The following is a 12,801-nucleotide window of genomic DNA, read 5'->3' on the forward strand; positions in this document are numbered from 1 at the left end:
AACAACCATTATATGTCTTTCATGTGTAAATTTGTTTTGAGTTGGGTTTTCTTTTAGCTTAAGTCTTAATGAATAAAGGATATTAGGCATTGTACAATCATCATCTTCCCATTGCTTCTGCGTTCAGAGTAATTTCTCATTTAGGAATTAAAGAAAACATATCCTTCCTTCCACAATGATTATTTACATAAGGCATGAACAATAACCTAAATGGTAAAATGTAAAAAATGAAAAAGATTAAGTTCATGTATCTTTTCATTTTCCTTTCATCACCAAAGATGCTGGAACACAGATAATGCAGGGAAATACTTTTGTACAAAATTTCTATCAATGAAAGCACAATGCCAGCAAAGATGGATTACCTTGTATTTATCCATTGAAAGAACACATCGGATGGTGAGGACTTTTTGGAATGACAACAAAGCTCTATTTGAATACTTGAATTTTCCCCAAAACAAAAGCCCTGACTTTGATGAGGGTTACTTATTACCTTGAGTCTCAAAGTGTGGCCCATGAACCAGCAGAATCTGCATCGACTGAGAGCTTGTTAGAAATGCAGTCTCAGGCCCCACCCTAGACTTACCGAATCACAAAGTAGAGTTCAACAAGATCTCCAGGTGATAGTATGTATGTTAAAGTTTGAGAAGCACTAGCATATTACATTGTTAAGACAATGATGCTACTAAAAATGAAAAATCTGTGAAGCCCTGCGCCCTGAAATAGTCAAGCTGATTGTACAGCAGTGGCTCTTAACCCTGGCTGTACATTAGAATCACCTGGGGAGGCTGGGCGTGGGGGTTCACACCTGCAATCTCAGCTAAAATCCCAACTTTGGGAGGCCAAAGTGGGCGCATTGCCTGAGCCCAGGAGTTCCAGACCAGCCTGGGCAGCATGGTGAAACCCCATCTCTTAAAAAAAAATAAAAATAAAAACCACTATTTATATATGTACACACAAAAATTAGCTGGGTGTGGTGGTGGGCACATGTGGTTCCAGCTACTCGGGGGTGCTGAGGTGGGAGGATCACTTGTGCCTGGGAGGTAGAGGCTGCAGTGAGCTGAGATTGTGCCAGTGCACTCCAGCCTGGGAAACAGAGTGAGACCCTGTCTCAAACAAAAACAAAAACAACAACAAAAAAATCACCTGGGGAGCTTTTAAACTGATGCCAAGGCTCAAGGCAAAACCCCCCTAAACCACATGGATCAAAATCTTTCTTTGAGGTGGGGCTTAAGATCAGAAAAACATTTTAAGAAGCCCTTGGGTGATTTTTTTTTTTTTATTAAAATACTGAGTTTTATTTCACATGTATATTTCTGTCTCCCCACCATTTCCATGTCTGACCACCGCTACTACTATGTCATATCATAACATTCCATGCATACTTAAAACCAAGAAAGGGTGGAGTTCCATCTTTAAAAACTAAACAGACATGTTGGACAACACATTCTTCGCAATGGAACCTGGACAACATTTATCAAACATGGAAGGGACAGTTCTCACTCTGCATTATAAAAAGGACAGCCAGATATCAACTGTTATGGAAATGAAATAAGATGGAAAATTTTTAATAAATTGTTTAAACTATTTTCTTAAAGAGATTTCCTCCACTGCCAGAGATCTTGAATAGCCTCCTGGTCAGTCACCCAGAAGCAATTCTTCACATGACTGATGAACTTGGCTTCCACTTTGGGAAGAGAACCACCTTTTTCTATGCTTGCTTGCATTTTTGCTTTAACATCTTCTACAGAACTAGGTCCCTTTGGTGTTTTAGGAGTTTTTTCCTGTTTTTTGAAGGATTCTTGTCCTTTTGATCTTGGTGTTGATGATGGTTTTGAGTATTTTCCATTCTGATTTGACTTGTGTGCATTTTTGGCTGTAGTATCTTGTATAGATTTCTTCACTGGTGCTTTTTCTTCAGTTTCCTCATCATCAAAATCATCATCATCATCATCTTCATCAGCAGCAAGTTTTACCTTTTACTGTGGAAACTTGCTACCACTTCCAGGGACCAACTGCTTTCCAGATATACTTAAGAGTTTCACATTCTCCTCCTCTTCATCTTCTGACTCTGCATCTTCCTCCACAGCTACTAAGTGCTGTCCACTAATATGCACTGGCCCTGAATCACACTTCAACTGTAAGAGCACTGTTGGTGTTATTTCAAAGCCCCCAAGGGAAAGCTTTGGCTGTACAGACATTTTCAAAGTTGCCAGTGTTACTTTAATTGGACTGCCTTTGTAATTCATTGCCTCTTCTTCAACAATGTGCAGTTCATCCTTTGCACCAGTCCCTAAACTGACCGTTCTTAAAGATAACTGGTGCTCATTTTCATCATTATCCACCTTAAAGTGATCATCTTTATTGGCCTTTAGTTCACCACCGAAAAGATAGTTCTGGGGCCTCAGGGGGCTCATGTCCATGTCCATCGAATCTTCCATCAGGTGGCTACATGCACTTAGGTGGGAGAGAATGTGGACAGAGATAAACGACCCCAGCTCAAGAGAACAGCCGTGCAGGACAGAATCACACCTGGGCGGGTGATTCTTATATACAACTGTGGCTGAGAATTATTAGTGTAGAGCAGCAGTTCTCAAACTTGAGTGTGTATCAGAATAACCTAGAGGGCTTGTTAAGATACAGATTACCATGCCCAACTCTCAATTTCTGATTTAGCAGGTTTCGGGTAGGGCCCAAGAATTAGCATTTCTAATAAATTCTCAGATGTTACTGATGCTGTTCCTCCAGGACCACACTTTGAGAACCAATGATGTAGAGAAAAAAAAGTGACTGAACTGGAAACTCAAAAGGCTGCCCAGGGTCTCTCAAAGGCAAAATAATTCATTACCTCACACCCGTTAGGATGGCCACTATCAAAACAACAGAAAATAACAAGTGTTAGGAAGGATGCAGATAAATTGGAATCCTTGTACACTGTTGGTGGGAATGTAAAATAGTGCAGTTATTATTAAAAATAGTACAGAGGTTTCTCAAAAAATTGAAAATAAAATTACCATATGATCTAGCAATCTCACTTCTGTGTATATATCCAAAAGAACTGAAAATAGGATCTCAAAGAATTATTTGCACACCCACGTTTATTGCAGTATTATTCACAACAGCCAAGAAGTGGAAGCAACCTAGATGTCTAACAGATGGACAGATAAACAAAATGTGATATATGTATACAATGGAATACTATGCAGCTTTAAACAGAAGGAAATAGTGTCACAAGCTATGACACGAATGAACCTCAAGGACATTATGCTAAGTAAAATAAGCCAGGTACAAAAATATAAATACTCTATGATTCCACTCACATGAAGTATCTAAAGTAGTCAAAATCATAGAAAGTAGAAAGGTGGTTGCCAAGAGCTGGTGGAAGAGAGAGAGGAAATTTAACGTTCAATGGGTATAGAGTTTCAGTTTTGCAAGATGAAAAAGTTCTAGAGATCTGCTATACAACAACATGAATATATTTAACACTATTGAACTATATGCTTAAAAATTGTTAGGATGATAAATGTAATGTTTTTTCAACTACAACAAATAAATAGGGCAAAATAATTGAGGTAATCGATTTTTAAAAGTTATTTGCTTTAATGTACATGCATATGTTATTTAAATTTTTACAACAAATCTTATTTCTAAAAAGCTTTAAATATAATTATTTTACGGTTCCCCAATAAAATAAACCAGTTTTTCAACCAAGAAATACTTCAAAATCATGATTTAAATATTTTAGACCCCTTTTTGCTATTCAAAGTGCTTTGGTTTGAACTTTTTTCTCTGTGTAGACATTTTTCGCTGAGATTCTCTCTGAATGATGAGGTAAAACACCATTATATTAAAATACCACTTTAATCTTACAACCGCCCCCAACATGAAATCCTTAGCTTTTGTCAGAACCCCAAAGAGTCCTCTTATCCAAAATTAAGAACTCCTGCTCTCAGAGGGTATCCCTACTGGGTATAGTGCCCTATAAGGGTGTTCCCATGGAACTTCAGTAAAACTTTGTATTAATTACCTCAATGTCACCTACAACTCTCTGCCACTGTCTCTTCCACTAAGACTGCAAGCTTTCTGAAAACCAACAAGAGTCTTAAATTTATCTGGCACTTAGATGTGCATGAGAATGTGTTCAATGAAACCTCTATAGACACATGATTGAATAAAATATCTCTATATTCCCTTCTACTTTGTACACTATTGATAATTTGCAAGAGGTGAAATGTTTTCTATAGGCATATCATTTGGAATGATTAGATCAGGCAAAAGGTACAAATAGAAAACAGAATTCTACCTCCTTTTCTTCTCAAGTGCTGTAGTACTCATAGAGAATAAAGATGTAAGTTTTCCCGGCTAGACACCTTGCACCTTTCCCTGGAATCCCAAGCCCTCAACCGCAGTGATCACCAGCCACTGACAAACACTTCAGAGATTCTCAGGGCCTAGACATGTCTCAAAGAGAAACTACATAAAGGGCTATTTAGAGAACTGACACTTTCATTTTAAAAGTCCCTAAAACATGAACCAGCAATGGTAATGCAATAATTCTGGAGACTGGTGGTTCTAACAAAGACAACTGAGAGGAAATAGGGAACAGACACACAGGTATTTAGACATAATTGGAGGGAAGTAGTCAAGAGATAAAACTCAGCTGGGGCCATCAACCAACTCTAATAACTTGCTCATTACAGGATTTAGGATGATGTGGCCCACATTCTCCCTGACAATTCAATTATATTAACAGATTTATACTTTTATAGAATTGTGTATTATGTGCAACTTTTCCTTTTCAACAATAAATGCATTTTGGTAATACAAAACTGTCAAGACATTATAGTGTTTTATTACAAACTGACTTTATACACAGAATAGCATAGTGGTGAAAGAGCAAAGGTTCTGTAGCTGGACTGGATGATTAGAATCCTGGCTCTGTTCCTTACCCCTTACCAGCTATGTGACTTTGGATATATTATTTAACCTGTCTCAGTCTCAGTTTCTTTATCGATAAACAGAGTTAGTTAATAGTATACATCTTATAACATCATTGCCTAATATAACTTTCTGTGATTTTGGAAATGTTCTCTGCAGTGATCAAATGGTAGCCACTAGCCTTATGTGACTACTGAACAGCTTAAATGTGACTAGGATCAACTAAGGAACTGAATGTATAACCTTATTCTATTTTAATTGATTTAAACATAAATAGTCCTATATGACTCATAGCTACTATCCTGGGAAGCACAGTTTTATAGGGTTGTAAGGATCACATGGACTACACATTCAGATCAGTGTCTGCCACACAATAATCAATAAATATTCACTATTTATATTATCCACCATGCCATAGAAAATTGGTATGCAAGTGTGGGCTATAATTTTAACAGTTTTCCTAAATCTTGTGGATAATTCTTTTTCCTACTATTTATATTTACTGGCTAATTCCCCTTCCAGCTGGCACTGGCTTCAGGAAACACCTGACTAGCCTGCACACCAAGCTCTATCCACCATTCCTGGGCATAACACATGTGCTGCATGTTGAGTTTTTCTTAAGATTTTGCAGACTATTAAGAACACATTTGGTCCTGGTCTCCTTCAGATTCTACCACCACCATCACCCCCGACCCCCATCACACCCCCAATGTTTTTACTACTTTTACCAGAATCTTTCAAGTATTAAAGCATATTGATTTCCTATTGGGATAATTTGTAAGATGATTTGATTATTGTACTTGACATAACCAAATTACTCAGTCATTCTAAATCTTAAAACATCTCATCAGGCTTACAAAAAAACCTACTAAAATTATCATCACCTTGTTTTTTAATGAGGTTAGAATGAAGTTAGAAAGTTTGTCTTTTGATTCCTAGTATATACTAAAAGGCAACCACTCATGTTTTAGTACATATGTTATCATTGAAAAGGTTATAAGCTCTAATTAATAATAACATGCATCTCTTTTTATATAGCAATACTATTGTATTTCCTAAACAGTCGCATGACATCAAATCAGTTGTTTCCAGCAGAAAGATTCCTAGAACAATACAAGTTGATAAAGATTTCCTTCTCTTCCTACTGGAGAGGATATAGCTGAGAATATGAGAATGGCTGTCAGGAGAAATGAGAACTGAGGCTGGGCACAGTGGCTCATGCCTGTAATCCCAGCACTTTGGGAGGAGGTCGAGGAGGGCGGATCACCTGAGGTCAGGAGTTCAAGATGAGCCTGGCCAACATGGTGAAACCCCATCTCTACTAAAAATACAAAACTTAGGCGGCCATGGTGACATGCACCTGTAGTCCCGGCTACTTGGGAAGCTAAGGCAGGAGAATCACTTGAACCCAGAAAGCGGAGGCTGCAGAGCTGAGATCACGCCACTGCACTCTAGCCTGGGCAACAGAGTAAGACCCTGTCTCAAAAACAAAAACAAAAACAAAAACAACAACAACAACAACAACAACAAAATGGAAAGAAACAAAGAAATGAGAACTGAAAGTCTGAATTCAGATATCTAAGAAACACACTAGACAGATATGGCCCTTACATTTATAATTTAATATTCTAAAATATGAAATATTGAGAAACAAGTTAAATAATCTGACATATCCCTCTACCCAATGAGGATGGCATAATAAATCAACTGGCCTCATGTAATACCAGAGAGAAGCTAAGGAATAAAGAAAAGAAGATAAAAAAATAATTAAAGCATCTATTTTCAGGTATATACTACTATCAAGTGTATAATAAATTGAATTATAAACTCAAAAAGGAAAAAAAGCAAGCCACTGCCCAGAAATAAAAGGGGCATATGGGGGTGGTGAGTGGATGGTTCTTTACTACTCTTTTAAAGGTAAAAGCATCCTGTTTTGTAATAAACTGTTTCTATCCTGGGATTCCCCTTGCTTTATTCTCTGGCATTCTTTTTCCCATTTTTAACAGTTAGAAACAATTTTAATTACAAGTAATGGAAACCCTGAGTTCTGTTACAAGGGATTTTTTTTTTTTTTTTTTTGAGACAGAGTCTCACTGTGTCACCCAGGCTGGAGTGCAGTGCAGTGGCGCGATCTCGGCTCACTGCAACCGCCGCCTCCAGGGTTCAAGCGATTCTCCTGCCTTAGCCTCCCAAGTAGCTGGGACTACAGGCATGTGCCACCACACCTGGCTAATTTTTAATTTTTAGTACAGACAAGGTTTCACCATGTTGGCCAGGCTGGTCTCGAACTCCTGACCTCAGGTGATCGGCCCACCTCAGCCTCCCCCAGAGTGCTGGGATTACAGGCGTGAGCCACTGCTCCCGGCCAAGGAATTTTTTTTTTTTAGTAATTGGCAGTCCAGGAAAAGGGTGAGATTTAGATTTGATTCTGAGGTACGACAATAAAAAAATTTGCATTCCACTGTGTCAATTTCATTCTAAGGCTTGATTGCCTTGTGATTATAAGGTAACTCTCAACTTTTTAAATAAGGGCCACCTACTTCCAGCCTGACAGTCTTTTCCTCACCAAAGAACCAAGCCCCTCCCCTCAGTCTGATTAGACCCAATTTAGGTCTTGTGTCCACCCCAGACCAATAACAGCTGCCAGGGAAAGGTCTTGCACTAACTGGCTTAGATTAGTCAGGACTAACCTCTGGAACTAGGGATGAGATTCACCTCCCCAATCACATGAACTATGGGAAAGGAAGTTCCCTGGACAAAACGAGAGTTTCAGTAAGAAAAAAAGTGAAATAGATGTGGAAAAGGTAATCAACAGACTGTACTTCTTTCTCACTCCTGACTGACCTGCTATCTAGTGTTAAATATTTTGACTGATTACTAATAGCATGCTTTACTGACCATAGCACTGCTTGTACATTTAGTGGTAAGTGGCTGCTGCTGTGGGGAAATGAATAATTTAAGTTAAGGATGCTAAAGAAACTTTCTAGCTGAACCTAAGGCCATTATGAGCCAGAGTTATGCACACAGGTACTGTTGTCCAGCATAGTTGCTCACAGGTGTAGCAAAGCAAAAAATCTGAATAGTCAAAGCATGGTAGGTGTCTGATTTACTGCCCTTACTAAAGTTCAGGACCTGAATAGTATGACACCCTACTGAATAAAAAGGCAAGGCAGGATCATTGAAATAAGGCCCTAGAAAGTGACCAGACCATTAGCATTGCAAGGATATTCATCATTGTAGGATCTTACAGGACAGGGCTATTTTGTTGAGGCAGTAAAGCAATGCAAGTAACCAATATAGAAAGTCCAAAAATGGAAAACAACAAACCCTTGAAGAATTAAGAATAGTGTTTATGTATCAGTATTCTTTCCATTGCACCACACTGTCTTTAGCAGAAGCCTAAAATTCTTCAGATGGCTTACACATGAAAGATCTTTCACTCCCAAATTCTTAGAATGGAAAGTAACATCTTTGTAATTTAGAAGACAAGGAAGAAAATGGAATCCTCTCAATTTCTGATATTGTCCAAGTTTTAGGCAAAAAGGAAAAAGAAAGAAAGGAAAAAGAAAGCAAAGTTTTACACAGGTTTCTAGCCAAGAGAGTTGAAGTTTTTGTTTCTACTGGGGAGAGCAGGTAGAGATGTATGTTAATAACACCTTTTCCTTTCTAACACTAGAAACAATTAAGTAGTCAATTGTACATGGTATAAAGAGATGCTCTGAGGACAATAGGAGAGTCACTTGTGTACTATTAGAATTCTTGAAGGGTCTACAGTTTTTGAAATAATTTGCAACAAGAGTACAGGATCAAGGTGTTTTCATGCATCTCCTTAGCTACATTCCAAAACAAAATTCATTTTCAATTTGGCAGAGTGGATTTGGGAGGACTGTGTTTTTGAGGGGAGTCTCAGAGTCGTGACCAGGGCAGTGGTCAATAACATATGCTTGTAGATGCAAAGACACAACTGAATCATGAAAGTGGCAAGAGTGTCATTTCTTCAACTTCGGCTTTTCTAGTTTGTAGTAAGTTAAAAAAAATACTGGAGTACAAAATTCACTTGTAAGTTATTTGGCATATCTGTATCTTTTGGTTGCATTGATAATTTAAAAATAAGCAATATGCTATTTTTACTATCTTAACTTCCCTACACATAAACTATTACAATTAAATCCTGTTTAGTTTTTTTTTTCCTAAGCAACTCTACTAAGATGACTGTTTAGTTTTTTCACCATCTCTACTTTACAATTTACTTCCTGTATTTTATATTTGGTTGTTCTTTCAGAACATGTCATGGGCAGTTTCAACAGATAGCACATGACACATATTCTTTCCAGATTTCTACAATTAATCCTGAATTTATTCCATTTCCATATGCAGAAAGTCTGAAATATTTTCCATTGACATTTCATAGGGATAGAGCTGTAGAGTTCTATCTCAATTTGCAATGGATTACTAGGAAAGGAGGTCCCTTATTATATGGACCATCATAAAAACCAAGACAAGAAACTAATAACCTATATTCTCTAAAAACCATGTGCATCACAAGATCATTCGGTATAAGCATTTCTAAGGCATGAGAGAATTAGCACTTCACAGCCACAAGCACGAGATGCCACATTCTATAATCATCTTTATTTCTCTCAACTGAGATGGAAACCTGCATCTCACTTAAGGATTTTAGAGCAAAAAGGATCAGGAACATTTATTTTGGCCCATATCCTTTTGCGTCTTTTTCTTTCTCCTGACGTTCTCTTATTAATCCAGCATTCTTATTTTTCAAAGAAAAGACTAGCTTGAATTTTTATCCCTTTGAAGTGTATCTCACTGGACCCCTTATAAATCACTTCTTAACTGAAGTGAATTTTCATTTATTTTTAAATTTCTCAGTCCCTAAGGAGTGCCATATTCTTTATGTTACTTTAGTTAGAATTTTAAATTTTAATTTTGCCTAGAGTTGGAATTTCAGATAGCTTAAAAGCGTTTTCATTTTTTTTTTTTTAAACAGTGGCCTGTAAGGTATACTTAGCCTTTTGAAAGAGAGATGCTTTTCTGAAAAATGCCTTACAATTTTCACATTCTTATAGACTTACATAATTTCAGGGCAGCTCTGTAACAACATTCAAATTGACAAGGGTTTCAAAACCTTTCATTTTAATGGTCTCGCCCAGACAATCTGCCATTTAAATTTCTGTAGGAGAAATACTGATATTTACAGAAACTTGTGGATCCTGACAACCTTGCTTAATTTATCTATTTGAAGTTGATTTTTACATGCTAGGTTTTACTAAGCAGAAAGCAAGAAAAAAATGAAGTTTTTAAAAGATTTAGACCAAAATACTATTATGCCATTTCGGTCTTCACTTAAGTAACTCTAAGACAGGATTTCTCAACCTCTGCATTACTGACATTTTGGGCTGGATAATTCTTTGTTGTAGGGGGCTGTCTTGTGCATAGTAGGATGTTTAGCAGCATCTCTGGTCTCCTCTATCCACTAGACGCCCATAGCACCCCTGCCTCACCCCTTCCTGACCCCACAACTTCTGACAACCAAAAAAAAATATCTCCAGACATAGCCAAATGCCCCTTAGGGGTAGAGGAGAGGGAGATAAAATGGCCCTAGTTGAGAACCACTGCTGTTTATTTTGTGCATCATCAAAACTAAAGTTTCTACTACAGTAATCCTCGGTGTTTATTTTTACAAAGGAGGCATATAGCAAGTAGAACCAAAATCTTATATGGTGGTGAAAACATATTTTAAAATATGATCAAATTGAAATTATGATTATAAATTACTCAGTTTCTGTGCAGCAAAGTCTGATTTCAACTGAACCTCAGCTACTTTCAAAGTTATTTCTCTGTAAAGGGCACCACTCACTTTTAGGTTCGTTTGCAACATTTTCTTCTTTTCTCTCTGAAGTTCTTTTCTGTAGGGATGGATATTTTCCCTTCTGTCTGATAAAGCGGCCGCGACGACACTACTCTTTCCTTTGCTCACTTCACACCTCTGCATAAAATTGCTTTCATGTTTAGCTATGGCAGAAGAAAGAGAACTAAGGGTGACTAGTTCCTTCTCCAAAGTAAATGCCATATTATCAATTAGGAAATTCTCACTTCCTGATTTTAGATTTTTGAGGAAACAGTTTATAGGGAGAATTCTGATGAGATTATGAAGGCACTGGAACATAACTGTTTGATTCCTAAAATAAAAAAACAAACAAAATATTACAAAAATTAGGACAGCACAAAGCAGTCATGTACAATATACTGCAATAATCAATTAATATTCATTTATAAACACCATAATGATAAACAGAACCAATTATGTACGTGAGCATTGATAAAATTCAGACTATAGCAATCAAATATACATATCCCATATCGAGTCAGTTAATATTAATCAGATTGTTTCCAATTAAAATTTTTTTTGCTGAGTAATAACGTCAATATAATATTTTTTAAAATTTTACTGTGGAGGAGAGGTAACGGGAAATCTCAAAATAATTACTAGGCACTAAAAAAAGCCAAAAACAAATATAAAATTAGAACAGAGATCTTCAGTTTCTAAATGAAGCCGATGCGTCCATTCATGCTAGGCCATGGCTCTGTATTATTGCCATGGCAATAATACGAAACACATGCGGATCGCTGTTGAACCACACACTGATCACACTCATACACACTCACTTCTCTGGACTGATTACAATTTAATATGCATTACCTGGAATAGATTATTAAAATCCCTTCGAATGGTGTTCTCTGTTTCCAAGTGAAGAGTGTCCCATAGAAACTTCCCGGCCTTTCACAAAAGTACACTTCTGGAAATTCTTTGATTATTTCACATTTCATATGTTCTAAGAGCCACACCTTCATTGAATTCAGGGCATAGCCGGGTGACGTGATTTGAAAACAAGATTTGTGGAATGCTGCAAGAAGTGCAAAAAGATCTTCCATGTGCTCTACAAAAAAAGTCACAAGCTCTATCATTAAACTCTGCCCATTATCAGATAAACAGAATTCTTAAAATTTTCTAATTCAATTAAATATATAATCTAAAAGTGCCAACAAAATTACCTATAGGTTTCTTCTTTGGAAATGTCAGTAGGTACTTCCCAGTTGAAAGATCTTCTAGACTTAAAAAAACTCTGCCACACACAACATAACGATCTTTAGGACAGTTACCACTTTCTCTCTCCATAATTTGTAGCAGTACAGTGCAACAAAATTTACTGAATGCTAAAAGTGGTGAAAGAGATGTTACAGCAGTAATTATCTGTACACACTCTTTCTTAGATGGGTGTTCACAAACAAAGCTTTCCTCTTTCTTGCTATCAGGGGTCAACTTGACCCTTTTTGCTTCCAATCCTATTTCACATGGCATCAAGTATGGTGCTGGGAAAGGATTTGTACTCAACTTAATCACTCTATTTTGACACTTAAGAAGCCGAAATCTGGAGTCATGGGCTTGATCCATTAACAATGATAAAGTCACATCATTCAGGGACCTGTAAAAAACCCAGACTTTGGTTTAATCTAAAAGCTCATTCTTTAAAATCAAATTGATGATTAAATGTCATACAAACAACAGTAAAAAATGTTTATTCTTTCCTTTCCTAGAAAACATCATTTCAAATGTAAAATATATCAAAAAGTTAAGAGTAAAAGCCAAACACATTTTTAAAGGTCCTGTGATAGCACTTCTCAAAAGGCAAGCAAAAACACTGTAACTATGCTAGGTTTTAGGAAAGTAAAATTTTTAAGATAGAGGAATGGTATTAGGAATGATAGTAAGAGAAATTAAAGTAGGACAAAAATTTTTTTAAGATAAAGGAATGGCAAAATAATGCCAGGATTTTATCTTTCAGGTTG

General features: G+C 36.9%; 1 protein-coding gene and 1 pseudogene across 3 annotated transcripts in view; both read right to left on the bottom strand.

Annotated features, from left to right (window-relative positions):
- Nucleotides 1-373: 373 nt before the first annotated feature.
- On the bottom strand, nucleotides 374-2,718 carry LOC100993966 (nucleophosmin-like; annotated as a pseudogene).
- A 2,918-nt stretch (nucleotides 2,719-5,636) lies between these two features.
- FANCB (FA complementation group B) overlaps nucleotides 5,637-12,801 on the bottom strand; it is a 34,782-nt gene continuing 27,617 nt past the window's right edge. For all 3 annotated transcript variants that reach the window (XM_008974095.4, XM_008974081.5, XM_008974086.6), the window contains exons 7-9: nucleotides 12,007-12,437; nucleotides 11,654-11,891; nucleotides 5,637-11,132 (exon numbers count right to left, since the gene is read on the bottom strand). In XM_008974095.4, the coding sequence (XP_008972343.1) occupies nucleotides 10,718-11,132; nucleotides 11,654-11,891; nucleotides 12,007-12,437 (1,084 nt within the window). In that variant the 3' untranslated portion in view covers nucleotides 5,637-10,717. The remainder of the gene's footprint in view (nucleotides 11,133-11,653; nucleotides 11,892-12,006; nucleotides 12,438-12,801) is intronic.

This window comes from Pan paniscus, chromosome X (assembly GCF_029289425.2).
Source record: "Pan paniscus chromosome X, NHGRI_mPanPan1-v2.0_pri, whole genome shotgun sequence".
In the NCBI taxonomy this organism is placed as follows: domain Eukaryota; kingdom Metazoa; phylum Chordata; class Mammalia; order Primates; family Hominidae; genus Pan; species Pan paniscus.